This window comes from Mustelus asterias, chromosome 17, assembly GCF_964213995.1.
Source record: "Mustelus asterias chromosome 17, sMusAst1.hap1.1, whole genome shotgun sequence".
NCBI classification, from domain to species: Eukaryota; Metazoa; Chordata; class Chondrichthyes; order Carcharhiniformes; family Triakidae; genus Mustelus; species Mustelus asterias.
The window spans coordinates 58,651-84,933 of NC_135817.1; the positions used below are offsets into that span (position 1 = coordinate 58,651).

At 55.4% G+C, this 26,283-nt stretch overlaps 1 protein-coding gene and 1 long non-coding RNA gene across 5 annotated transcripts in view; both read left to right on the forward strand.

The window, feature by feature from the left end:
* LOC144506257 (serine/threonine-protein kinase A-Raf-like) overlaps positions 1-22,764 on the forward strand; it is a 76,374-nt gene extending 53,610 nt beyond the window's left edge. For 2 of the 4 annotated variants that reach the window (XM_078232118.1, XM_078232117.1), the window contains 10 exons: positions 567-594; positions 3,379-3,587; positions 4,919-5,036; positions 6,403-6,487; positions 11,335-11,511; positions 13,298-13,344; positions 14,640-14,758; positions 15,615-15,746; positions 20,016-20,150; positions 21,661-21,956. In XM_078232118.1, the coding sequence (XP_078088244.1) occupies positions 567-594; positions 3,379-3,587; positions 4,919-5,036; positions 6,403-6,487; positions 11,335-11,511; positions 13,298-13,344; positions 14,640-14,758; positions 15,615-15,746; positions 20,016-20,150; positions 21,661-21,801 (1,191 nt within the window). In that variant the 3' untranslated portion in view covers positions 21,802-21,956. Of the gene's footprint in view, positions 1-566; positions 595-3,378; positions 3,588-4,918; positions 5,037-6,402; positions 6,488-11,334; positions 11,512-13,297; positions 13,345-14,639; positions 14,759-15,614; positions 15,747-20,015; positions 20,151-21,660 lie in introns of all 4 variants that reach the window. The other 2 variants (XM_078232121.1, XM_078232120.1) reach the window with 2 other exon arrangements.
* Positions 22,765-23,072: 308 nt separating this feature from the next.
* On the forward strand, positions 23,073-23,714 carry LOC144506258 (uncharacterized). The gene is made up of 2 exons (XR_013499869.1): positions 23,073-23,139; positions 23,583-23,714. It is a non-coding gene; the product is annotated as an uncharacterized LOC144506258 (long non-coding RNA).
* The last annotated feature ends 2,569 nt before the right edge of the window (positions 23,715-26,283 follow it).

Here is a 26,283-nt window from a genome sequence, read left to right on the forward strand (position 1 = left end):
TCCCGTGTTACTGAGTATTGGGGTTCAGGGACAGTGTGATCCCGTGTTACTGAGTATTGGGGTTCCGGGACAATGTGATCCCGTGTTACTGGGTATTGGGGTTCAGGGACAGTGTGATCCCGTGTTACTGGGTATTGGGGTTCAGGGGGCCAGTGTGATCCTGTGTTACTGGGTATTGGGGTTCAGGGGGACAGTGTGATCCCGTGTTACTGAGTATTGGGGTTCAGGGACAGTGTGATCCTGTGTTACTGAGTATTGGGGTTCAGTGGGATCGTGTGATCCTGTGTGACTGGGTTTTGGGGTTCAAGGGGCAGTGTGATCCTGTGTGACTGGGTTTTGGGGTTCAGGGGGCAGTGCGATCCTGTGTGACTAAGTTTTGGGGTTCAGGGGGCCAGTGTGATCCTGTGTGACTGGGTTTTGGGGTTCAGGGGGCCAGTGTGATCCTGTGTGACTGGGTTTTGGGGTTCAGGGGGCCAGTGTAGTCTAGTTTCTGACCGACACATTTAGTTTAACTTGTCTGTGCTGAACCCTTTCTCTCTGGCTGACAGTCTCACGTTCCTTTGCAGGATGCACTGAAATCGCAGGGCCCAGGCGGTGAGTTCCCTCGCACGTCGCTGTGTCATGTTCGGAGTCTGTTCCACCTCCTGCAGCCCTGGACTCCTCCAGAGCCAGAGGGTGCTGATGGGGAGCTTTGCAGTACGCCACAGACTGGGGTGCTGGGGTATGGGGCTGGGCTAGCCGATACAGTGTGTGGGTTCAGACTGTGAGGGGCGCTAGCAAGCTTAGTAGGTACCATAGCCACTGAAATAGGTGAGCTAGTCAGTTGCAATCATGAAACAAGCAGTTTACAACTGCATACAAATGTGGGTAAGAATACAAAGGCAAATTATTATCTAAATGGAGAGAAACCTCGGAGTTCTTGGTGCAGAGGGACCTGGGGATCCTTGTGTATGAATGGCAGAAAGCTAGGATGCAGGTAATAGGGAAGGCAAATTCCCAGAGTGGAAGAGTCAATTATTAGGGGGCACAGGTTTAAGGTGCGAGGGGCAAGGTTTAAAGGAGATGTACGGGGCAGGTTTTTTACCCAGCGGGTGGTGGGAGCCTGGAACTCGCTGCGGGGGGAGGTAGTGGAAGCAGATACAGTCTTGACTTTTAAGGGGCGTCTTGACAAATACATGAATAGGATGGGAATAGAGGGATCTAGTCCCCGGAAGGGTAGGGGGTTTTAGTTCAGATGGGCAGCATGGTCGGTGCAGGCTTGGAGGGCCGAATGGCCTGTTTCTGTGCTGCGATTTTCTTTGTTCTTTTTTCACGTGGAATTTTGGCATTTATTGCGAAAGGAACAGAGTGTGAAAGTCGGGAAGGGTTGCTGCGACTGTATAAAGCATTAGTTGGGACTGCACTTTGATTTGATTTATTATTGTCACGTGTATTGGTATGCAATGAAAAATATCGTTTCTTGCACACTATACAGACAAAGCATACCGTTCATAGAATACATAGGGGAGAAGGAAAGGAGAGAGTGCAGAATGTAGTGTTACAGTCATAGCTAGGGTGTAGCAAAAGATCAGCTTAATATAAGGTAAGTCCGAACAAATCTCTGACAGCAGCAGGGAAGAAGCTGTTCTTGAGTCGGTCGGTACGTGTCCTCAGACTTTTGTATCTTTTTCCCCGATGGAAGAAAGTGGAAGAGAGAATGTCCGGGGCGCGTGGGGTCCATAATTATGCTGGGTACTTTTCCAAGGTAGTGGGAAGTGTAGACGGAGTCAATGGATGGGAGGCTGGTTTGCGTGATGGATTGGGCTACGTTCACAACCCTTTGTAGTTCCTTGCGGTCTTGGGCAGAGCAGGAGCCGTACCAAGCTGTGATACAACCAGAAAGAATGCTTTCTATGGTGCATCTGTAAAAATTGGTGAGAGTTGTAGCGGACATGCCGAATTTCCTTAACCTCCTGAGAAAGTAGAGGCGTTGGTGGGGCTTTCTTAACCACAGTGACAGCATGGAGGGACCAGAACAGGTTGGTAGCGATCTGGACACCTAGAAACTTGTGTACAGTTTTGGTCCCCTTACCTGAGGAGGGATGCAGTGACATTGGAGGCGGCTCAGAGGAGGTTGATTAGATTGATTCCAAAGATGAGGGTTTTGACTTATGAAGCAGGATTGGGTAGTTTAGGCCTGTGCACTGTAGAATATGGTTAGCACTGCTGCCTCACAGCACCAGGGACCTGCGTTCGATTCGCGGCTTGGGTCACTGTCTGTGTGGAGTCTGCACGTTCTCCCCGTGTCTGCGTGGGTTTCCTCCGGGTGCTCCGGTTTCCTCCCACAGCCTGAAAGACGTGCGGGTTAGGTGGATTGGCCATGTGAAATTGCCCCTTTGTGTCAGGGGGACTAGCAGGGTAAATACATGGGGTTATGGGGATAGGGCCTGGGTGGGATTGTTGTCGGTGCAGACTCGATGGGCCAAATGGCCTCCTTCTGCACTGTACGATTCTATGATTCCAATATATTTGATCCTAATATGAGGGGAGATCTCATTGAAGTGATGAGGGGGATTAACAAAGTAGAGAGGATGTTTCCTCTTGTGGGGGAATCTAGAACGAGAGTTCCCAGTTTTCAGATTAAGGGAGGGCAGATTTAAAACAGAAATGAGGGGAAATGAGCTGTCCCAGAGGGTGGTGAGGCTGTGGAATTCACTACCCCAGAGGGCGCTGGATGCTGGGACTTTGAGTAAATTTAAGGAGGAGATAGATAGACTTTTAATGAGTAACGGGGTTGAAGGGTTCTCGGGAGCGAGGGCGTGAGAGGGGGGCAGGGGGCGGGCGCGAGAGGGGGGCAGGGGGCGGGCGCGAGAGGGGGGCAGGGGGCGGGCGCGAGAGGGGGGCAGGGGCGGGCGCGAGAGGGGCAGGGGCGGGCACGAGAGGGGCAGGGGCGGGCGAGAGAGGGGGCAGGGGGCGAGCGAGAGAGGAAGGCAGGGGGCGGGCGAGAGAGGAAGGCAGGGGGCGAGAGGGAGGCAGGGGGCGGGAGAGGGAGAGAGGCAGAGGGGAGGGCAAGCGAGCGAGACACAGAGCGGGCGAGCGAGAGGCAGAGAACGGGCGAGCGAGAGGCAGAGGGGGAGGGCGAAAGGCAGGGGCAGGGAGCCTCTCCAGGCGGGCAGGAAAGTGGAGTAGAGACCGTGATGAGATTGTATTGAATGGAAGAGCAGGCTCGAGGGGCTGAATGGCCGCCTCCTGCTCCCAGTTATATCCTTACTGGGAGAGGGTAGTGTGCAGGGATGGTGCTGACGTGTGGTACTGGGGATGGAATTTGTTGTATTGCAGACCTCAGCTACGTGACTCTGATTCCCCCGCCCCTTTCGATTCCCCCCTCCCCCCCCCTAGGGTGCCGGAAGCAGTCGCCCAGCCCGCCGCACTCGGCGTCGCCTCACGGACCCTCGACTCCGCAGCCCAAGTCTCCGGTGACGCCCAACCGCGAGCGGAAGCTGTCCTCCTCGTCAGACGACCGCAGGAAAGTGGTGAGCAGAACGACGGGCGCACGGGTCGTGGGCGGGCACGGGCATCAGGACCCCGAAATGTACCCAACACTCCAGGTATGCAGCTGCTGCTCCTTATTTACGCTGAGCGCCTTTAGCGCCCGCTGAGAGGAACGAGACAGGAAACCAGTGACGGGGCGGGGGGCGGGCGGGGACGAAGGGAATGGGTAACTGGCAGACGAAGGGCAGGGGAACAGGAGCCGGCTGAATGGGCCACTTCCTATTCCTTTGGGCTGTCGGTGGGTACCTAAATGTGGAGTGCATCACAGGAGCTAACAGTTCAGTGTGCATAATGCGGTGGGACGCGTGGGCTAAGGCAGTCCAGGGCGTGACGCATGGGCTAACACAGTCCAGGGTGCATGACGCATGGGCTAACGCAGTCTCGGGCATGAGACATGGGTTAACGCAGTCCACGGCGTGTCGCATGGGTTTCACGCAGACCAATGCGTAGGTTAACGCAGACCAATGCATAGTTTAACGCAGTCCAAGGTGTAACGCATAGGTTAACGCAGTCCAGGCTGTGAAGCGTGGGCTAACACAGTCCAGAGCGTGATGCGTGGGTTAACGCAGTCCAGGGCGTGTCCTGTGGGCTAACGCAGTCCAGGGCGTGTCCTGTGGGCTAACGCAGTCCAGGGCGTGTCCTGTGGGCTAACGCAGTCCAGGGTGTGTCCTGTGGGCTAACGCAGTCCAGGGTGTGTCCTGTGGGCTAACGCAGTCCAGGGCGTGTCCTGTGGGCTAACGCAGTCCAGGGCGTGTCCTGTGGGCTAACGCAGTCCAGGGCGTGTCCTGTGGGCTAACGCAGTCCAGGGCGTGTCCTGTGGGCTAACGCAGTCCAGGGCGTGTCCTGTGGGCTAACGCAGTCCAGGGCGTGTCCTGTGGGCTAACGCAGTCCAGGGCGTGTCCTGTGGGCTAACGCAGTCCAGAACGTGTCCGGTGGGCTAACGCAGTCCAGGTTGTGAAGCATGGGTAATGCAGTCCAGGGCATGTCCTGTGGGCTAAAGCAGTCCAAGGCATGACGCATGGACTAACGCAGTCCAGGGCGTGTCCTGTGGGCTAACGCAGTCCAGAATGTGTACTGTGAGCTAACGCAGTCCAGGCTGTGAAGTGTGGGCTAACGCAGTCCGGGACATGTCCCTTGGGCTAAAGCAGTCCAGGGCGTGTCCCGTGGGGTAACGCAGTCCAGAGCATGTCCTGTGGGCTAATGCAGTCCAGGACGTGTCCTGTGGGCTAATGCAGTCCAGGTTGTGTGTCTTAGTTGACCAAGCCTTTGGTGCTGCATGCTGGTGTCATAGCCCGCTCTGTGTCCATTCGGGTTTGGGGGTGGGGGGCGGGGGGGGACTCGGCCTTTCTGGCTGGAGGGATTAATGCCATCTTGCTCGGATTTCCAGCGAGCACGGCCTTATCGAGATTCCAGCATTTACTGGGAAATCCACAGCAGTGAGATAAACATTCTGAAAAGGATCGGGGCAGGATCGTTCGGGACGGTGTACAAAGCCAAGTGGCATGGTAAGCAAAATGGTCAGCACAGGCCGGCCTCTCTGTCCCCGAGGTCTGTTTTCCTCCACCTCGCGCCTCCACCCCCCGCCCCTCCGCCTCTCGCCCCCCTCCTCCGCCCCCCCCCCTCTGCCCCCCGCCCCTCCGCCTCTCGCCTCCGCCTCTTGCCCACCGCCTCGCCACCCCCCCTCTGCCTCACCACCCCCCCTCCGCCTCGCCACTCCGCCTCGCCCCCTCTGCCTCACCCCCCCCCCGCCTTGCCTCCCCCGCCTCGGCCCTCTCCGCCTCGTCCCCCTCCGCCTCAGCTTTGTAGGTGGGTATCTAAATGTGGAGTGCATCACAGAAGCTAACAGTTCAGTGTGTATAATGCGGTGGGACGCGTGGGCCAACGCAGTCCAGGGCGTGATGCGTGGGCTAACGCAGTCCAGGGCGTAACGCATGGGTTAACGCAGTCCAGGCTGTGAATTGTGGACTAACGCAGTCCAGGGTGTGTCTTGAGGGCTAACACAGTCCAGGGCGCGTCCTGTGGGCTAACGCAGTCCAGGGCGTGAAGTGTGGTCTGCTTTTCCCTCACTGCGCGTGGTAGATCGACATTGAAATCACATTAATAATCCACCTCCATCCTTCCTGTCTGTTCTTACCTTCCTTCTCCGTCTCCCAGGATTCTTTCTTTCCCATTCCCCTGGAGCTCTCTCCCTGCTTGTCATCACCCGTCTCCTCCAAAGAAAACTACAGCACAGGAACAGGGCCTCCAAACCTGCGCCAATCATGATGGCCTAACTAAACTAAAATAAACCTTCTGCCCTTACTCGGTCCGTATCCCTCTCATCCCTCCCTATTCATGCACCCATCCAACGGTTCTTAAATGTTGCTAATGTGCCTGCTTCCATCACCACCTCTGGCAGCGTGTTCCAGGCACCCACCACTCTCTGCATGAAAAATGTCCCCCGCACATCTCCCTTAAACTTTCCCCCTCTCACTTTGAACCTGTGCCCCCTTGTAATTGACACTTCCACCCTGGGGGAAAAGCCTCTGACTATCCACCCTGTCTGTGCCTCTCATCATTTTGTAGACCTCTATCAAGTCTCTCCTCAGCCTTCCATCTTTCTAGTGAAAACAATCAGAGTTTATTCAGCCTCCCCTCAAACTCAATGCCCTCGAGACCAGGCAACATCCTGGCGAACCTTCTTTACACTCTCTCCAAAACTTCCACATCTTTCTGGTAGTGTCGCAACCAGAACTGCACGCAGTACCCCTAACGCGGCCTAACCAAGAGTTGAAGAGTGTGTGCTTTTTCCGGTCTGTAACTCGTGTCTGTTCGATGCCCAGCACCTCACTCTCTGATGTCTCCTTTTCTGCCCCCCCCCACATCTTGCAGGTGACGTGGCGATTAAGATTTTGAAAGTGACTTACCCGACTCCAGAACAGCTCCAGGCGTTCAAGAACGAAGTGCAGGTTCTCAGGTCAGACGCTCGCTGTATTCCCGGCTCGGGAAGTGTCGCCGGAACTGAAATCTCAATAAGACCCCCACTCTCAGAGTCTTGTGGCGCTGCATCCATCTTACAGGTTGGCTGCAGCAAACAACTGTCGACAGTAGGAGCAGGAGTTAGACCACTCGGCCCTTTGAGTCTGCTCCGCCATTCGCTGATGTCCTTTAGGGAAGGAAATCTGCTATCATTACCTGGTCTGGCCCACCTGTGGCTCCAGAGCCACAGCAATACGCTTGACTCTTACATGCCCGCAGAGATGGGCAACAAATGCTGGCCCAGCCAGCGACGCCCACATGCCATGACCCAAAATATGATCGTGGCTGATCTTCTACCTCAATGCCACATTCCTGCCCTCTCCCCATACTGCTGGAACCCTTTAGAACCTAGAAATCATGGAATAGGATCCCGACCGAGCAGAAAGAGGCCATTCAGCCCTTGGAGTCTGCACCGACAACAATCTCACCCAGGCCCTATCCCCTTAGTGTCCAAAGATGTATAGGTTAGGTGGATTGGCCATGCTAAATTGTCCCTCAGTGTTCAAAGATGTGATGGCCCATGTGTTTACCCTGCTAATATCTAAGGGACAATTTAGCATGGCCAATCAACCTAACCTACACATCTTTGAACACTGAGGGGCAATTTAGCATGGCCAATCCACCTAACCTACACATCTTTGAACACTGAGGGGCAATTTAGCATGGCCAATCCACCTAACCTACACATCTTTGGACACTAAGGGGCAATTTACCATGGCCAATCCACTATATGTACACATCTTTGGGCACTAAGGGGCAATGTAGCATGGCCAATCCACCTAATCTGCATAACTTTGGACGATGGGAGGAAACTGCAGGAAACCCACACAGACATGGGGAGAACATGCAAACTTCACACAATCTCCTGAGGTCGGAATTGAACCCAGGTCTCTGGCGCTGCAAGGCAGCAGTGCCAACCACTGTGCCACCATGCTACCCCCTTATCTGAGAAGATAAATCTTATCTATTTCCTTCTTAAATCCATTCAGTGACTTTGCCTCCATAGCATTAGGTGGCAGAGAATTCTACCGGTTCATCCCCCTCTGCATGAGGACATTTTTCCACATCTCAATCCTGAGACTGTGATCGGCTTATTGTAAACCCCACCCCCACCCCCCAGCCAGCGGAAACATCATTCCTGCATCAGGCTTGAGTAATGCTTAAAAAAAAAGCAAACAGTGAGACCTTTTTTTGTCAATGCTTTTCGACTTCCCGACATGTATCAGAACCAATCCGCAAGCACACCAGTGTAAGGGAAACAACTCGATGCTGTTTGAGAAGTGAACTGTGCTTGGCAGTTAACTGCCAGTCACCTTCAACTGGTGCGTCCTCCTTGGCATCACCTCTACCAATCAGAGTCCGCTTGCCAACCAATCTGTCCTCTTTCGGCCTAAAGTTGTTGTTTTCCCCTCGTGGTGGCATTCTTGCGCATACAAAGTTTCGACAAGGCAAGGGTTGCTTTATGTTGACTGCAAGTTCCGTACTGCCTCGGGCATGTCTGTCCGCAGGGTTCGTGTCGAAGTGCAGCTAACTGGGAGACTGTTACGAACGTGTGCGTGCAAATGAGGGCGAGGAGGGAGTGGAATACAACGTGGGGAAGTGTGAGGTTATGCACTTTGGTAGGAAGAATAGAGGCATGGACTATTTTCTAAATGGGGAGTGAATTCAGAAATCAGAAGCACAAAGGGACTCGGGAGTCCTCGTTCAAGATTCTCTTGAGATTAATTTGCAGGTTGAGTTGTTAGTTAGGAAGGCAAATGCAATGTTAGCATTCATTTCGAGAGGACTAGAATGCAGAAGCGGGAATGTACTGCTGAAGTTTTATAAGGCTCTGCCAGACCACATTTGGAATATTGGGAGCAATTTTGGGTCCCGTATCTAAGCAAGGATGTGCTCGCCCTGGAGCGGGTCGAGAGGAGGTTCACGTCAATGATCCCGGGAATAAAAAGCTTGACGTATGAGGAACGTTTGAGGACTCTGGGTCTGTATGATGGGGTTTGGAAAGATGAGGAGGGGATCTCATTGAAACTTACAGAATACTGAAAGGCCTGGATAGAGTGGACGTGGGGAAGATGTTTCCATTAGTGGGAGAGACGAGGATCCGAGGGCACAGCCTCAGAGTAAAGAGACAACACTTCAGAACCAGGATGAGGAGGAATTTCTTCAGCCAGAGAGTGGTGAATCTGTGGAAATCATTGCCACAGATATGTGGGGGTAGGGCCTGGGTGGGTGGGATTGTGGTCGGTGCAGACTCGATGGGCCGAATGGCCTCCTTCTGAACTGTAGGGTTTCTATGATTTCTATGAGAGGAAGTCGGGTCATTGAGTATATTTAAGACTGAGATAGATAGGTTCTTGATTGTAAAGGGATCAAAGGTTCTGGGGGGGAACAGCAGGAGAACGGGGCGGCGAAACTTATCAGCCATGATTGAATAGTGGAGCAGACTCGATGAGCCGAATGACCTAATTCTGCTCCTATATCTCCTGGTCTCATGGGAACGGTGAGGTCGGGGTGGACGAAGGGAGTGCGGGGCAAGAGGGTGGGCAGGGAGTCAGAGCGACAGGGAGAGAATGAAGCAGGAGAAAGGCTTGCAGAGAGGAAGAGAGAGCATGCGAGAGTTTAAGGAAACAAGGTTCTGAGGCGGGGTTTGACAGGATGGATGCTGAGAGGATCTCAGGGTAAATGTGTGGAGTTATGGGAATAGGGCCTGGCTGGGATTGTGGTAGGCACAGACTCGATGGGCTGAATGGACTCTTTCTGCACTATAGGGATTCTATGATTCTGTGATACAAGTTGGGGGGCGGGGGGGGTGGTGTTGAGGATTATGGAGGGAGGGGCGACAGACAGGAAAGTGGAGTTGAGGCTTCAATCAGATCAGACATGAGGGGCTGACTGGCCTCCTGGCTCCTAATTCATATTTTCTTAAATATGGGAGATTGAGAGAGACAGGAACAAGAGACGGAGAGAGAGAGACAGGAACAAGAGACGGAGAGAGAGACAGGAACAAGAGACGGAGAGAGAGAGAGAGACAGGAACAAGAGACGGAGAGAGAGAGAGAGACAGGAACAAGAGACGGAGAGAGAGAGACAGGGACAAGAGAGAGAGAAAAACAGGAACAAGAGAGGGAGAGAGAGACAGGTTCAAGAGAGGGAAAGAGAGAGACAGGGACGAGAGAGGGAGAAAAACAGGAACGAGAGAGAGAGAGAAAAACAGGAACAAGAGAGGGAGAGAGAGACAGGTTCAAGAGAGGGAAAGAGAGAGACAGGGACGAGAGAGGGAGAAAAACAGGAACGAGAGAGAGAGAGAAAAACAGGAACAAGAGAGGGAGAGAGAGAGAGACAGGAACAAGAGACGGAGAGAGAGAGAGACAGGAACAAGAGACGGAGAGAGAGAGAGACAGGGACAAGAGAGGGAAAGAGAGAGACAGGAACAAGAGAGGGAGAGAGAGAGAGACAGGGACAAGAGAGAGAATGAGAGACATGAACAGAGACCGGGAGACAGAGTCGGGGTAGAGAGGGAGCGAGAGAAAGAGAGAGGGGGACAAACAGGGAAAATGGGACTGGGACAGGGGGAGTGTGCGCCAGGCAGAGAAAGAGAATGAGGAAGGTCAGGAGTAGAGGCAGCGAGGAAGACAGGAATTAAAAGGGGGAGTAAGAGAGAGAGGGAGACAGGAAAGTCAGAGTGAGATGGAGGCAGTGAATTTGGGGGAGTTGGGGGGGGGGCGGTCAGGGACAGAGGGGAGGAGTCGGGGAGCGAGAGGGAAAAAGGGAGATGGAGTGGAGTCAGGGATGGAGAGGAGCAAGATGGAGAGTTTTGAGCGGGGTGGGGTTGGTGAGATTTCAAGGTGGAGCATGTTGAGGGCAGAGGGACGCAGTGCTTGGGGGCGGGGGGAGGGGTGGGGGCCGGGGGGTGATACTCCCCCAGGGTTGTGTGTGTCTACTCTGGGGAGGGGGGGTTACTCCCCGGTGTTGTGTGCGTGTCTGCTTTGGGGAGGGGTCACTCCCCGGGGTTGTGTGTGTGTCTGCTCTGGGGGAAGGGGGTTACTCCCCGGGGTTGTGTGTGTGTCTGCTCTGGGGGAAGGGGGTTACTCCCCGGGGTTGTGTGTGTGTCTGCTCTGGGGGAAGGGGGTTACTCCCCGGGGTTGTGTGTGTCTGATCTGGGGAGGGGGGGGTCACTCCCCAGGGTTGTGTGTGTGTGCCCTGGGGAGGGGCGTTACTCCCCGAGGTTGTGTGTGTCTGCTCCGGTGGGGGGGCGGGGATGGATGTTATTCCCCGGGGGTTGTGTGAGTCTGCTCTCGGGAGTGGGTTACTCCCCGGGGTTGTGTGTTTGTGTCTGCTGCGGGGTGGGGGGGATGTTACTCCCCCGGAGTTTGCGTGTGTCTGCTTTAGGGAGGGGCGTTACTCCCCGGGGTTGTGTGTGTCTGCTCTGGGGAGCGGGAGGGGTTACTCCTTGGGATTATGTGTCTGCTCTAGGGAGGTTGGGGGGGGTGTTTCCCCGGGGTTGTGTCTGTGTCTGCACTGGAGAGGGAGGGGGGTTACTCCCTGGGATTGTGTGTGTCTGCTCCGGGCGGGGGGTGGGGTGGTGGATGTTATTCCCCGGGGGTTGTGTGAGTCTGCTCTCGGGAGTGGGTTGCTCCCCGGGGTTGTGTGTTTGTGTCTGCTGCGGGGTGGGGGTGGGGGGGATGTTACTCCCCCGGAGTTTGCGTGTGTCTGCTTTAGGGAGGGGCGTTACTCCTGCTCCCTCGAGTTCTCATGAACCAATCTCCTTCTCTCTAAATTTTTGCAGGAAAACGAGACACGTAAACATCCTGCTCTTCATGGGATTCATGACCAAGCCGCAGATGGCCATCGTCACTCAGTGGTGTGAGAGCAGCAGCCTGTACCGTCACCTCCACGTCCTCGAGACCAAATTCGACACCTTCCAACTCATTGACATTGCTCGCCAAACAGCTCAGGGAATGGAGTGAGTAACCAATCAGAGCGGGGAATGGGCTGAGGAACCAATCAGAGCGGGGAATGGGGAGAGTAACCAATCAGAGCGGGGAATGGGCTGAGGAACCAATCAGAGCGGGGAATGGGGAGAGTAACCAATCAGAGCGGGGAATGGGGAGAGTAACCAATCAGGGCGGGGAATGGAGTGAGTAACCAATCAGAGCGGGGAATGGGGAGAGTAACCAATCAGGGCGGGGAATGGAGTGAGTAACCAATCAGAGCGGGGAATGGGGAGAGTAACCAATCAGAGCGGGGAATGGGGAGAGTAACCAATCAGGGCGGGGAATGGAGTGAGTAACCAATCAGAGCGGGGAATGGAGAGATTAACCAATCAGAGCGGGGAATGGGGAGAGTAACCAATCAGAGCAGGGAATGGAAAGATTAACCAATTAGAGCAGTAAATGGAGTGAGGAACCAATCAGCCTATAGCTTGGTGAAGCGATGGGAAGCGGAGAAGGTGCAAGAGGCTGCGATTGGAGGAGATTTCGGAGTGTTGTAGTTTAAGGCATTTCCAGAGTGTTTTTTTGGGCAGAAGGAGGTTACAGAGATAGGGAGGGTTGTAGGTGCTGGAGGAGGTTACAGAGATAGGGAGGGTGTAGGGGCTGGAGGAGGTTACAGAGATAGGGAGGGTGTAGGGGCTGGAGGAGGTCACAGAGATAGGGAGGGGGTGTAGGGGCTGGAGGAGGTCACAGAGATAGGGAGGGGGTGTAGGGGCTGGAGGGGGTTACAGAGATAGGGAGGGTTGTAGGGGCTGGAGGGGGGTTACAGAGATAGGGAGGATTGTAGGGGCTGGAGGAGGTTACAGAGATAGGGAGGGGGTGTAGGGGCTGGAGGGGGTTACAGAGATAGGGAGGGTTGTAGGGGCTGGAGGGGGGTTACAGAGATAGGGAGGATTGTAGGGGCTGGAGGAGGTTACAGAGATAGGGAGGGTTGTAGGGGCTGGAGGAGGTTACAGAGATAGGGAGGGAGTGTAGGGGCTGGCGGAGGTTACAGAGATAGGGAGGGTTGTAGGGGCTGGAGGAGGTTACAGAGATAGGGAGGGTTGTGGGGCTGGAGGAGGTTACAGAGATAGGGAGGGTTGTAGGGACTGGAGGAGGTTACAGAGATAGGGAGGGTTGTGGGGCTGGAGGAGGTTACAGAGATAGGGAGGGTTGTAGGGACTGGAGGAGGTTACAGAGATCGGGAGGGTTGTAGGGGTTGGAGGAGGTTACAGAGATAGGGAGGGTTGTTGGGGCTGGAGGAGGTTACAGAGATAGGGAGGGGGTGTAGGGGCTGGAGGAGGTTACAGAGATAGGGAGTGTTGTTGGGGCTGGAGGAGGTTACAGAGATAGGGAGGGGGTGTAGGTGCTGGAGGAGGTTACAGAGATAGGGAGGGTTGTGGGGCTGGAGGTTACAGATGGAGCTGAGTGCAGTGGGGGTGAGTAACCCATCAGTGACGGGCAGTGACTGAATAATGTGCAGTCAGTCGCTCAGTGAGTGCTGGGTGTAAGCAGCCGATAGGTGTTTTGGGAGCTGGTTCCTGGTGGGCGCGACACCACGCACGCAAGCACCCGATCACACAAATGCTCGCGTGCACAGACACGCTCACACAGACACGCTCACACGCTCACACAGACACACCAGGGCCTTTACTCAATTTTACATTGAAAAGGGATAGAAACGTTGCAAAAACACAAAGATAGGGACATCAAACGGAACTCCCAGCCCCCCAGCCTCCAATACGCTTTCCCCTTTAACCTTGTCTCCTTGTCTTTTAGTTATCTTCACGCCAAGAATATCATCCACAGGGATTTGAAATCGAACAGTATCCTTGCAGCATTTAATTCCACACGGCTGGCTCTTCCCTCCTCGCTTCTGGTCGAGGAGGCATGAGGGCGTTGGGCCTACTGGAGGCTCAGTACCCCAACCAGCTCCTCCGCGATACCATCCTCTCTCCTGCAGTGGCAACAGGAGGAGTGCTCACTTCTCCTCCCTGATACCAGGGGGCACCCTCCACCCGTCCTGTTGGCGGGTATGGGGGACAGGACCTGATACGGGGGGGAGGGGGGGGGGTGCCTGGTCTGCACTGGAGGGGGTGCCTGGTCTGCACTGGAGGGGGTGGTGGAAGGGCCAGCGCTGGGGGGGGGGCGGGGTGGGGTTGAAGGGCCAGCGCTGGGGGGGGAGGGGGGGGGGGCGGGGGCGGGGGGTGTTGAAGGGCCAGCGCTGGGGGGGGAGGGGGGGGCGGGGGGGGGGGGGTTGAAGGGCCAGCGCTGGGGGGGTGGGGGGGTGGGGGGGGGGGGGGCGGGGTGGGGTTGAAGGGCCAGTGCTGGGGGGGGGGGGGCGTGAAGGGTCACCGCTGGGGGGGGTGAAGGGTCAGCACTGGGGGGGTGAAGGATCAGCGCTGGGGGGGGGTGAAGTGTCAGTGCTGGGGGGTGGGGGTGAAGAGCCAGCACTGGGATGAGGTGAAGGGTCAGCGCTGGGGTGGGTGAAGGGTCAGCGCTGGGGTGGGTGAAGTGTCAGCGCTAGGGGGGGTGAAGGGTCAGCGCTGGGGGGGGTGAAGGGTCAGCGCTGGGGGGATGAAGGGTCAGCGGTGGGGGGGGTGAAGGGTCAGCGGTGGGGGGGTGAAGGGCCAGCGCTGGGGGGATGAAGGGTCAGCGCTGGGGGGATGAAGGGTCAGCGCTGGGGGGGTGAAGGGTCAGCGCTGGGGGGGTGAAGGGTCAGCGCTGGGGGGGTGAAGGGTCAGCGCTGGGGGGATGAAGGGTCAACGCTGGGGGGGTGAAGGGTCAGCGCTGGGGGTGTGAAGGGTCAGCGGTGGGGGGATGAAGGGTCAACGCTGGGGTGGGGGGGTTGAAGGGTCAGCGTTGGGGGTGAAAGGTCAGCGCTGGGAGGATCAAGGGTCACGCTGGCAGCGTGAATGGTCACACGGGGGTGAAGGGTCAGTGCTGGGGTGGGGGGGTGAAGGGTCAGCGCTGGGGTGGGGGGGGTGAAAGGTCAGCGCTGGGGTGGGGGGGGGGTGAAAAGTCAGCGCTGGGGTGGGGGGGGGTGAAAGGTCAGCGCTCACCTCCGCTTCCCTCCAGAGAGAGCTTCGTTGAAAGGTTTCCCTTCACGACTGTCGTTCAGACATTTTCCTCCATGAGGGGTTGACGGTGAAGATCGGGGACTTCGGGCTGGCAACGGTGAAGTCGCGATGGAGTGGCTCCCAGCAAGTGGAGCAGCCCAGCGGCTCCATACTGTGGATGGTGAGTACAACCCCACCACCCCCCCCGAACCTGGAGCATCAACATTGTGTGTGTGCCTATACATGTCTGTTTTTGTGTATCTCAGTTCATGTATGTCTGTCTTTGTGTATGTCTGTAGCTGTATGCAGGTCTGCCCGCATTGCCCCTGCCTTGCTGCGCTCCCCTGTCTGCCCGCATTGCCCCTGCCTTGCTGCGCTCCCCTGTCTGCCTGCGCGCCCCTGCCTTGCCGCGCTCCCCTGTCTGCCCGCATTGCCCCTGCCTTGCTGCGCTCCCCTGTCTGCCCGCATTGCCCCTGCCTTGCTGCACTCCCCTGTCTGCCCGCATTGCCCCTGCCTTGCTGCGCTCCCCTGTCTGCCCGCATTGCCCCTGCCTTGCTGCGCTCCCCTGTCTGCCCGCATTGCCCCTGCCTTGCTGCGCTCCCCTGTCTGCCTGCGCGCCCCTGCCTTGCTGCGCTCCCCTGTCTGCCCGCATTGCCCCTGCCTTGCTGCACTCCCCTGTCTGCCCGCATTGCCCCTGCCTTGCTGCGCTCCCCTGTCTGCCCACATTGCCCCTGCCTTGCTGCGCTCCCCTGTCTGCCCGCATTGCCCCTGCCTTGCCGCGCTCCCCTGTCTGCCTGCGCGCCCCTGCCTTGCTGCGCTCCCCTGTCTGCCTGCGTGCCCCGTGCTTGTATGTGCCGTGTGGCTCAGCGTACCGGTGTAACTCTGCACACACATCTTTCCGTGTGCGTTTGCACAGGCCTGTGTTTGCCTGAGTCTATGTTTTTGTGGGTGTATGAATCTGTTTGTGTCTCTCACACACACATCCCTGGCAGTCATTGAGTTTTCCACTGATTGCCCTTTCTTCTGTTCTCTCCCAGGCTCCGGAGGTGATCCGGATGCAAAACAATAATCCCTACAGCTTCCAGTCCGATGTTTATGCCTATGGAATAGTTCTTTATGAGATCATGACGGGCACACTGCCGTATTCACACATCAATAACCGAGACCAGGTATGGGCACGGATACACAGCAGTGAGGCTGGACAGAGAGTGCCTTCGAATGTGGCAATGACAGTACCAGACTTGGAACCAAGGAGGTCTACTTCTGCTGGGGGAGTTGGTCAGTCAGTGAGAGACCAGGGAAAGAATCGGCGATGGAGCAGAATCCAGGGAAAAGTTGGCAGAAATGGGTCTTTTTCTGATTGGCAGGCAGTGACTGGTGGGGTTCCGCGGGGATCGGTGCTAGAACCCCAACTATTCACATTATATATTAATGATTTGGAAGAGGGAACTGAATGTATTATCTCCAAATTTGCAGATGATACAAAGTTGGGGGGAGGATTTGCTGTGAGGAGGATGCAGAGATGCGTCAGTGTGATTTGGACAGGCTGAGTGTGTGGGTATCTGCATGGCAGATGCAGTTTAATGTGGATAAATGTGAGGTTATCCACTTTGGTAGCAATAATAGGAAGACAGATTATTACTGGAATGGGTGTAAATTGAGAGAGGCGGATACTCAGCGAGGCCTTGGTGTCCTTGTGCATCAGTCGCTGAGAGTAAGCGTGCAGGTACAGCAGGCAGTAAAGAAGGCAGATGGTATGTTGCCCTTCACAGCGAGAGGGTTTGAGTTTAGGGATAGATATGTTTTGCTGCAATTGTACAGGGCGTTGGTGAGGCCACACCTGGAGTATTGTGTGCAGTTTTGGTGTCTTTATCTGAGGAAGGATGTCCCGGTTATAGACGGAGTACAGCGAAGGTTTACCAGGCTGATTCCTGGGATGGCAGGTCTGTCATATGAGGAGAGACTAAGTCAGTTAGGATTATATTCACTGGAGTTTAAAAAAGTGAGAGGGGATCTCATAGAAACTTATAAAATTCTAACAGGGTCAGACAGGGTAGATTCAGAAAGAATGTTCCGAGAGTGGGGGAGTCCAGAACTAGGGGTCATGATTTGAGGATAAGGGGTAAACCTTTCAGAACTGAGGTGAGGAGAAATTTCTTCACCCAGAGGGTGGTGAATGTGTGGAATTCACTCCCACAGAAAGTAGTTGAGGCCAAAAGGGTGTGTGATTTCAAGAAGAAAGTAGAGATAGCTCTTGGGGCTAAAGGGTCAATGGATATGGGGGGGAAGGGGGGGATCAGGAGATTGAATTGGATGATCAGCCATCATCATACGAAATGGCCGAATGGCCTCCTCCTGCTTTTAGTTTCCATGAAAAGGATCAGCAATGGACAGGGAAATGGAGAAACGTTCCCTCAGCACTGACCCTCCCTCAGCACTGACCCTCCCACAGTGCGGCGCTCCTTCAGCACTGACCCTCCCACAGTATGGCGCTCCCTCAGCACTGACCCTCCCACAGTGCGGCACTCCCGCAGCGCTGATCCTCTGACAGTGCAGCATTCCCTCAACACTGACCCTCCCACAGTGTGGCACTCCCTCAGCACTGACCCTCCCACAGTGCGGCACTCCTTCAGCACTGACCCTCACACACAGTGCGGCACTCTCTCAGCACTGACCCTCCCACAGTGCAGCGCTCCCTCAGCACTGACCCTCCCACAGTATGGCGCTCCCTCGGCGCTGGCCCTCCCACAGTGCTGCACTCCCTCAGCACTGACCCTCCCACAGTGCAGCGCTCCCTCAGCACTGACCCTCCCACAGTATGGCGCTCCCTCGGCGCTGGCCCTTCCACAGTGCAGCACTCCCTCAGCACTGACCCTCCCACAGTGCGGCGCTCCCTCAGCACTGACCTTCCCACAGTGCGGGCGCTCCCTCAGCACTGACCCTCCCACAGTGCGGGCGCTCCCTCAGCACTGACCCTCCCACAGTGCGGTGCTCCCTCAGCACTGACCCTCCCACAGTGCGGCGCTCCCTCAGCACTGACCCTCCCACAGTGCAGCGCTCCCTCAGCACTGACCCTCCCACAGTGCGGTGCTCCCTCAGCACTGACCCTCTGACAATGCGGCGCCCCCTCCCACAGTGCGGCGCTCCCTCAGCACTGACCCTCCCACAATGCGGCACTACCTCAGCACTGACCTGCTGACAGTGCGGCACTCCCTCAGCATTGACCCTCTGACAGTGCGGCGCTCCCTCAGCACTGACCCTCCAACAGTGCGGCGCTCCCTCAGCGCTGATCCTCTGACAGTGCGGTGCTCTCCCAACTCTGACCCTCCCACAGTGCAGCACTCCCTCAGCACTGACCCTCCCACAGTGCAGCACTCCCTCAGCACTGACCCTCCCACAGTGCGGCGCTCCCTCAGCACTGACCCTCCCACAGTGCGGCGCTCCCTCAGCACTGACCCTCCCACAGTGCGGCGCTCCCTCAGCACTGACCCTCCCACAGTGCGGCGCTCCCTCAGCACTGACCCTCCCACAGTGCGGCGCTCCCTCAGCACTGACCCTCCCACAGTGCGGCGCTCCCTCAGCACTGACCCTCCCACAGTGCGGCGCTCCCTCAGCACTGACCCTCCCACAGTGCGGCGCTCCCTCAGCACTGACCCTCCCACAGTGCGGCGCTCCCTCAGCACTGACCCTCCCACAGTGCGGCGCTCCCTCAGCACTGACCCTCCCACAGTGCGGCGCTCACTCAGCACTGAACTGGTGCATCAGTGCTTCTGCTGGGGGACCAAAAAACGGACTTGAACATTCCACCATCCACTCGGGATAGTGTTCCCAACTGAGCCAATACTCCCTGGAGAGGGTTACAGCACTCATGGCTCTGCAGTGGGGACTCAAACACATGACCTTCTGTGTCAGGCTCACATCAGACCTACTGAGCCAGTGGACAGAGTCTTTTAATAGACTTAGAACTTTGGGTAAGGAATCCTTGACCACCCAGGGATCAGGGTAGAAAATGAATGGAAGACCAAATTCCTGTGGATCAGAGGAGGCAATCAACCAGGAGCCATGGAGGTTTATTTCAACCTATTCATGGAGCATCCCTGGCCGGGCCTAGCATTGCGCACCCATCCCTAATTGCCCCCTTGAGAATGTGGTGGGAGAGTTGCCTTCTTGAACCGCTGCAGTCCCGTGTGGTGTATCACAGAATCCCGAGAGTGCAGAAGCATTTGGCCCATCAAGTCTGCACCAACTCTCTGACAAGTATCTTACCGAGTTCCTCTCCCCTGCCTCATCCTCAGTAACCCCACGCATTTCCCATGGCCAATCCACTTAACCTGCACATCTTTAGACATTAAGGGGCAATTTAGCATGGCCAATCCACTTAACCTGCACATCTTTAGACACTAAGGGACAATTTAGCATGGCCAATCCACTTAACCTGCACATCTTTGGACACCAAAGAGTAATTTAGCATGGCCAATCCACTTAACCTGCACATCTTTGGACACCAAAGAGTAATTTAGCATGGCCAATCCACGTAACCTACACATCTTTGGACACTAAGGGGCAATTTAGCATGGCCAATCCCACCTAACCTGCACATCTTTGAACACTAAGGGGCAATTTAGCATGGCCAGTCCACCTAACCTACACATCTTTGGACATTAAAGGGTAATTTAGCATGGCCAATCCCCCTAATCTACACATCTTTGGACTGTGGGAGGAAACCAGAGCACCCGGAGGAAACCCACGCAGACACGGGGAGAATGTGCAGACTCCATACAGATAGTGACCCAAGCCGGGAATCGAACCCGGGTCCCTGGCGCTGTGAGGCAGCAGTGCTAACCACCCTGCCACCCACAGCGCTCTGAAGAAGGGAGTGCCAGGACTTTGACCCAGCGGCAATGAAGGAACAAGTGAAATATTTCCAAGTCAGGATGGCAGGTAGCTTGCAGAGGGCGGCATCCAGGTGGTGGTGTTACTATGTGTCAGCGCTGCCCTTTGTCCCTCTAGATAGAGGTGGTGGGTTTGGGTGGCGCTGTTGAAGGAGCCTTGGTGAGTCGCTGCAGTGCATCTTGTAGACGGTACACACTGCTGCTGCTGTGCGTTGGTGGTGGAGGGAGTGAATGTCGAGGGTGGGTGGTTAGCGTGTCGATCGAGCGGGGCAGGGGGTGGGGGGGAAGCTGCTTTGTCCTGGAGGGTGGCTGAGCTTCTCGGACCAGATGCACAAGGGGAGCAGAGTAGGTTGCACACCGGGGACCGAATCTGTGACGGACCGGGAACCTGGGGAATGGGTGTGGGTGACGGGCCAGCGTGGAGGCAAGAGTCAGTGATGGACCCCGGGGTGGGGTGGGTGATAGACTGGGGGTGGGGGGATGCTGACAGGAACCCAGGGCAGGAAGAAAAGACAAGCGGGTATTAACACGATGCCTCTGTCTCAGATCATTTTCATGGTGGGCCGCGGATATCTGACCCCTGACCTCGGTAAAGTGTACAGCAACTGTCCAAAGGCAATGAAACGACTGATTGTGGATTGTATAAAAGTGAAACGGGACGAACGGCCTCTCTTTATCCAGGTAAATGTTCACCCCTCACCAGCACACACACAATTGTTTCTGGAATTATTCTTTGTCGGGATGTTAACAGTTGCGAACAGTTTTGGTCTCCTTATCCTTACTTAAAGATGGATATATCTATGCTGGAGGCCGTTCAGAGAAGGTTCCCAATTACCTGCTGAACTTGCAAGCTAGTGGGATAGGGAGACTGGAACTGTGCACAGTATTCCAAGTGGGATAGAGAGCAGAATTCTGGACAGTATTCCAAGTGGGATAGGGAGACTGGAACTGTGCACAGTATTCCAAGTGGGATAGAGAGCAGAATTCTGGACAGTATTCCAAGTGGGATAGGGAGACTGGAACTGTGCATAGTATTCCAAGTGGGATAGAGAGCAGAATTCTGGACAGTATTCCAAGTGGGATAGGGAGACTGGAACTGTGCACAGTATTCCAAGTGGGATAGAGAGCAGAATTCTGGACAGTATTCCAAGTAGGATAGGGAGACTGGAACTGTGCACAGTATTCCAAGTGGGATAGAGAGCAGAATTGTGGACAGTATTCCAAGTGGGATAGGAAGACCGGAACTGTGCACAGTATTCCAAGTGAGATATGGAGACGGAAACTGTGCACAGTATTCCAAGTGGGATACGGAGACGGGAACTGTGCACAGTATTCCAAGTGGGATGCGGAGACCGGAACTGTGCACAGTATTCCAAGTGGGATAGGGAGACTGGAACAGTGCACAGTTTTCCAAGTGGGATACGGAGACGAGAATTGTACACAGTATTCCATGTGGGATAGGGAGAGTGGAACTGTGCACGGTTTTCCAAGTGGGATAGGGAGAGCGGAACTGTGCACAGTATTGCAAGTGGGATACAGAGATGGGAACTGTGCACAGTATTCCAAGTGGAATACGGAGACGGGAACTGTGCACAGTATTCCAAGTGGGATGTGGAGACTGGAACTGTGCACAGTATTCCAAGTGGGATAAGGAGACCAGAACAGTGCACAATATTCCAAGTGGGATAGGAAGAGCGGAACTGTGCACAGTATTTCAAGTGGGATAGGGAGACAGGAATCGTGCACAATATTCCAAGTGGGATAGGAAGAGCGGAACTGTGCACAGTATTTCAAGTGGGATAGGGAGACAGGAATCGTGCACAGTATTCCAAGTGGGATAGGGAGACGGGAATTGTGCACATTATTCCGAGTGGGATAGGGAGACGGGAATTGTCGACAGTATTCCATGTGGGATAGGGAAACAGAAATCATACACCGTATTCCAAGTGGGATAGGAAGATGGGAATTGTGCGCCGTATTCCATGTGGGATATGGAGACCGGAATCGTACGTAGTATTCCGAGAGGGAGATGGGAATCGTGCACAGTGCGGTCTAACCGAGGTTAGGTACACATCCCGAGTTAAAAGGGATGTTTCTGTATTCTTTGCCGCTGACCTCTTTGTGAATGAACCTGGAACCCTAATCTGACCTCTTGCCTTCTCCCTCCCGCCCTGTCCCATCCTCCCTGTAGATCCTGGCTTCCATCGAGATGCTGCAGCACGCCCTTCCAAAGATTGAGCGGAGCGCCTCGGAGCCCTCGCTGCACCGGGCTGTGCAGGCCGAGGAAATCAACCCCTTCGTTCTGACCACATCGCGCCTTGTGCCTTCGTAAGAGCTGACCCTCTCTCCCCTCCTTCCCCTCCCCCCCCCCCCCCCCCCCCACCTCACCGCACCTCCAGCACCCCTCGGGCAGGAGGGAGGGGCGTAGGAACTATCTCGCCGAGAAGGGGGACGCCTTTGGCTGGAGAAAGGGCAGCTCTCGAACCTCACTCGTGTAAATTTTATGATCAGTGACATTGACTGCAGGAGGCGAGACGTTATGGTTTTGCGCCGGACGGCCCGTCCGGGGTGAAGGGGGAGCCTCGAGGGCGACCTTTAGTCGGTTATTGTTATTCCCTTTGCATATTCTTCCACCTGGCAGAGCAGCGGCCATGTCTTCCCGAGGGATTTTGGTCTTCCACCTTTGTCAGGTACCTCTTAAGGATCTGAGAACTTTGCCGCTGGGGCTGGAGCTGTGTTGGAGGGGAGGGCAGGGACGGGGGCTAGCTGCTGGGAGTGTGGCCAAAAGCTGGCGAGCATGGCCGCTCCTCAGGGAAGCCCTCTGCCAGTTTCCTGTGCCACATTCATTCTCGGTGTTGGATTCTGCTGGAGATCACCCCCCCCGCAAGACAGTCAGAGACTAGGGACCTCTTACCTCCCCCACCCCCACCACCCTGCACCACCAAACTCGGACACTGTAGACCCCTCCCCCACCACAGCTGGAGATGGAGATCTCTCCCCCCATATCACAGCTGGAGACTGGGACCTCCCCCCTTCCCCCCCCCCCCACCTCCCACAGCTGGAGACTGTAGCCCTCTCCCCCCAAACCAAAGGTGGATATTGTAGCCCTCTCCTCCCACCACAGCTGGAGACTGTAGCCCTCCCTCCCACCACCACAACTGGGGACTGGGACCTCTTCCCCCCCCCCCCACCCACCACAGCTGGAGACTGTAGCCCTCTCCCCAAACCACAGCAGGAGACTGTAGCCCTCTCCCCAAACCACAGCTGGAGACTGTAGCCTTCTCCCCCCACCACAGTTGGAGACCGTAGCCCTCTACCCCACACCACAGCTGGAGACTAGTCTTCTCCCCCACCACAGCTGGAGACTGGGACCTCTCCCCCACCACAGCTGGAGACTAGTCTTCTCCCCCACCACAGCTGGAGACTGTAGCCCCCTCCCCACACCACAGCTGGAGACTAGTCTTCTCCCCCACCACAGCTGGAGACCGTAGCCCTCTCCCCCCAGCACAGCTGGAGATTGTAGCATTCTCCCCCACCACAGCTGGAGACTGTAGCCCCCTCCCCACACCACAGCTGGAGACCGTAGCCCTCTCCCCCACACCACAGCTGGAGACTGTAGCCCTCTCCCCCACACCACAGCTGGAGACTGTAGCCTTCTCCCCCCACCACAGTTGGAGACCGTAGCCCTCTACCCCACACCACAGCTGGAGACTAGTCTTCTCCCCCACCACAGCTGGAGACTGGGACCTCTCCCCCACCACAGCTGGAGACTAGTCTTCTCCCCCACCACAGCTGGAGACTGTAGCCCCCTCCCCACACCACAGCTGGAGACTAGTCTTCTCCCCCACCACAGCTGGAGACCGTAGCCCTCTCCCCCCAGCACAGCTGGAGATTGTAGCATTCTCCCCCACCACAGCTGGAGACTGTAGCCCCCTCCCCACACCACAGCTGGAGACCGTAGCCCTCTCCCCCACACCACAGCTGGAGACCGTAGCCCTCTCCCCCACACCACAGCTGGAGACTGTAGCCCTCTCCCCCACACCACAGCTGGAGACTGTAGCCTTCTCCCCCACACCACAGCTGGAGACCGTAGCCCTCTCCCCCACACCACAGCAGTTCTGTCTCTGCAACATTAGGTTCTTCCTCTTGAAGGGACCCCAGCAAATTCCTGTCTTTTTTTTTCGGTTTGGATACCAGGTTTCTCATTCCTAATTTGCTGGAATTAAAGAGTTATTTTAAAGTTAACCATTGAAGGTACACAGCATTACTGAATGTCTGCATCGCCTCCTCCTCACACAACAGTAACTGGACGCTGAGTGACCAGTCAGAGCTGGTCCCAGGAGGACTCGCTGCTCCCCTTATCATATCCACTTCATCCCGGTATTCAGCTGAACTAACTCCTCAACCCCTCGTTATCCAGAACAAACACTCCCAGGACAGGAACAGAATGGAGTTAGATACAAAGTAAAGCTCCCTCTACACTGTCTAATACAGATAGGAAATATATAGTAAATGGCAGAACTCTTAAGAGTATTGATAGGCAAAGGGAGTATTGGGCGGCACGGTAGCACAGTGGTTAGCACTGCTGCTTCACAGCTCCAGGGACCTGGGTTCGATTCCCGGCTCGGGTCACTGTCTGTGTGGAGTTTGCACATTCTCCTCGTGTCTGCGTGGGTTTCCTCCCACAGTCCAAAGATGTGCGGGTTAGGTTGATTGGCCATGCTAAATTGCCCCTTAGAGTCCTGAGATGTGTAGGTTAGAGGGATTAGTGGGTAAATATGTAAGGATATGGGGATAGGGCCTGGGTGGGATTGTGGTCGGTGCAGACTCGATGGGCCGAATGGCCTCTTTCTGTGCTGTAGGGTTTCTAAGATTCTAAGGATCTGGATGTACAGGTACACAGGTCACCGACAGTGGCAATGCAGGTGGAGAAGGTAGTCAAGAAGGCATACGGCATGCTTGCCTTCATCGGCCGGAGCATTAAGTTTAAAAATTGACAAGTCATGTTGCACTTTATAGAACCTTAGTTAGGCCGCACTTGGAATATAGTGTTCAATTCTGGTCGCCACACTACCAGAAGGATGTGGAGGCTTTGGAGAGGGTACAGAAAAGATTTACCAGGATGTTGCCTGGTATGGAGGGCATTAACTATGAGGAGAGGTTGGAGAAACTTGGTTTGTTCTCACAGGAACGACGGAAGTTGAGGGGCGACCTGATAGAAGTCTACAAGATTATGAGAGGCTTGGACAGAGTGCATAGTCAGAAGCTTTTTCCCAGGGTGGAGGAGTCAATTACTAGGGGGCACAGGTTTAAGGTGCGAGGGGCAAGGTTTAAAGAAGATGTACGAGGCAGATTTTTTACACCGAGAGTAGTGGGTGCCTGGAACTAGTTGCCGGGGGAGGTAGTGGAAGCAGATACAGTAGTGACTTTTAAGGGGCGTCTTGACAAAGACATGAATGAGCGGCACGGTAGCGCAGTGGTTAGCACTGCTGCTTCACAGCTCCAGGGACCTGGGTTCGATTCCCGGCTCAGGTCACTGTCTGTGTGGACTTTGCACATTCTCCTCATGTCTGCATGGGTTTCCTCCGGGTGCTCCGGTTTCCTCCCACAGTCCAAAGATGTGCGGGTCAGGTTGATTGGCCATGCTAAAATTGCCCCTTAGTGTCCTGAGATGTGTAGGTTCGAGGTATTAGTGAGTAAAATATGTAGAGATATGGGGGTAGGGCCTGGGTGGGATTGTGGTCGGTGCGGACTTGATGGGCCGAATGGCCTCTTCCTGCACTGTAGGGTTTCTATGATTCTATAGGATGGGAATAGAGGGATATGGTCCCCGGAAGGGTAGGGGGTTTTAGTTAAGTTGGGCAGCATAGTCTGTGCAGGCTTGGAGGGCTGAGGGGCCTGTTCCTGTGCTGTAATTTTCTTTGTTCTTTGTTCTGTTCCCGTCAACCACTCCCAGGACAGGCACAGCACGGAGTTAGATACAGAGTAAAGCTCCCTCTACACTGTCCCCCCATCAAACACTCCCAGGGCAGGTACAGCATGGGGTTAGATACAGAGTAAAACTTCCTCTACACTGTCCCCATCAAACACTCCCAGGGCAGGTACAGCACGGGGTTAGATACAGAGTAAAGCTCCCTCTACACTGTCCCCCATCAAACACTCCCAGGACAGGTACAGCACGGGGTTAGATACAGAGTAAAGCTCCCTCTACACTGTCCCCATCAAACACTCCCAGGACAGGTACAGCACGGAGTTAGATACAGAGTAAAGCTCCCTCTACACTGTCCCCATCAAACACTCCCAGGACAGGTACAGCACGGGGTTAGATACAGAGTAAAGCTCCCTCTTCACTGTCCCCATCAAACACTCCCAGGACAGGTACAGCACGGGGTTAGATACAGAGTAAAGCTCCCTCTACGCTGTCCCCATCAAACACTCCCAGGACAGGGACAGCACGGTGTTAGATACAGAGTAAAGCTCCCTCTACACTGTCCCCATCAAACACTCCCAGGACGGTTACAGCACCGGGTTAGATACAGAGTGGATGTACCATTCCTATCAGATCTGCAGTGTCATTGCCTCTGTGCACCTAAACCTCACATCGTGATAACGTGCTGTCCTGTGGAACTTCATTTCTACTTTGCACTGCTTTGCGACCACACGTTTTCTCTTGCAAACGGGGACAGGATGGGTCAAAGGTCAGCCCTCCCACACAGGGAGCGTTCTCCTGAGAGCCACCCATCCGTAAACACGCGTCGTAACGTCAGCAGCTTGCATTTTGACCGCACCGTAGCACAGTAAGATGTCCCCAGAT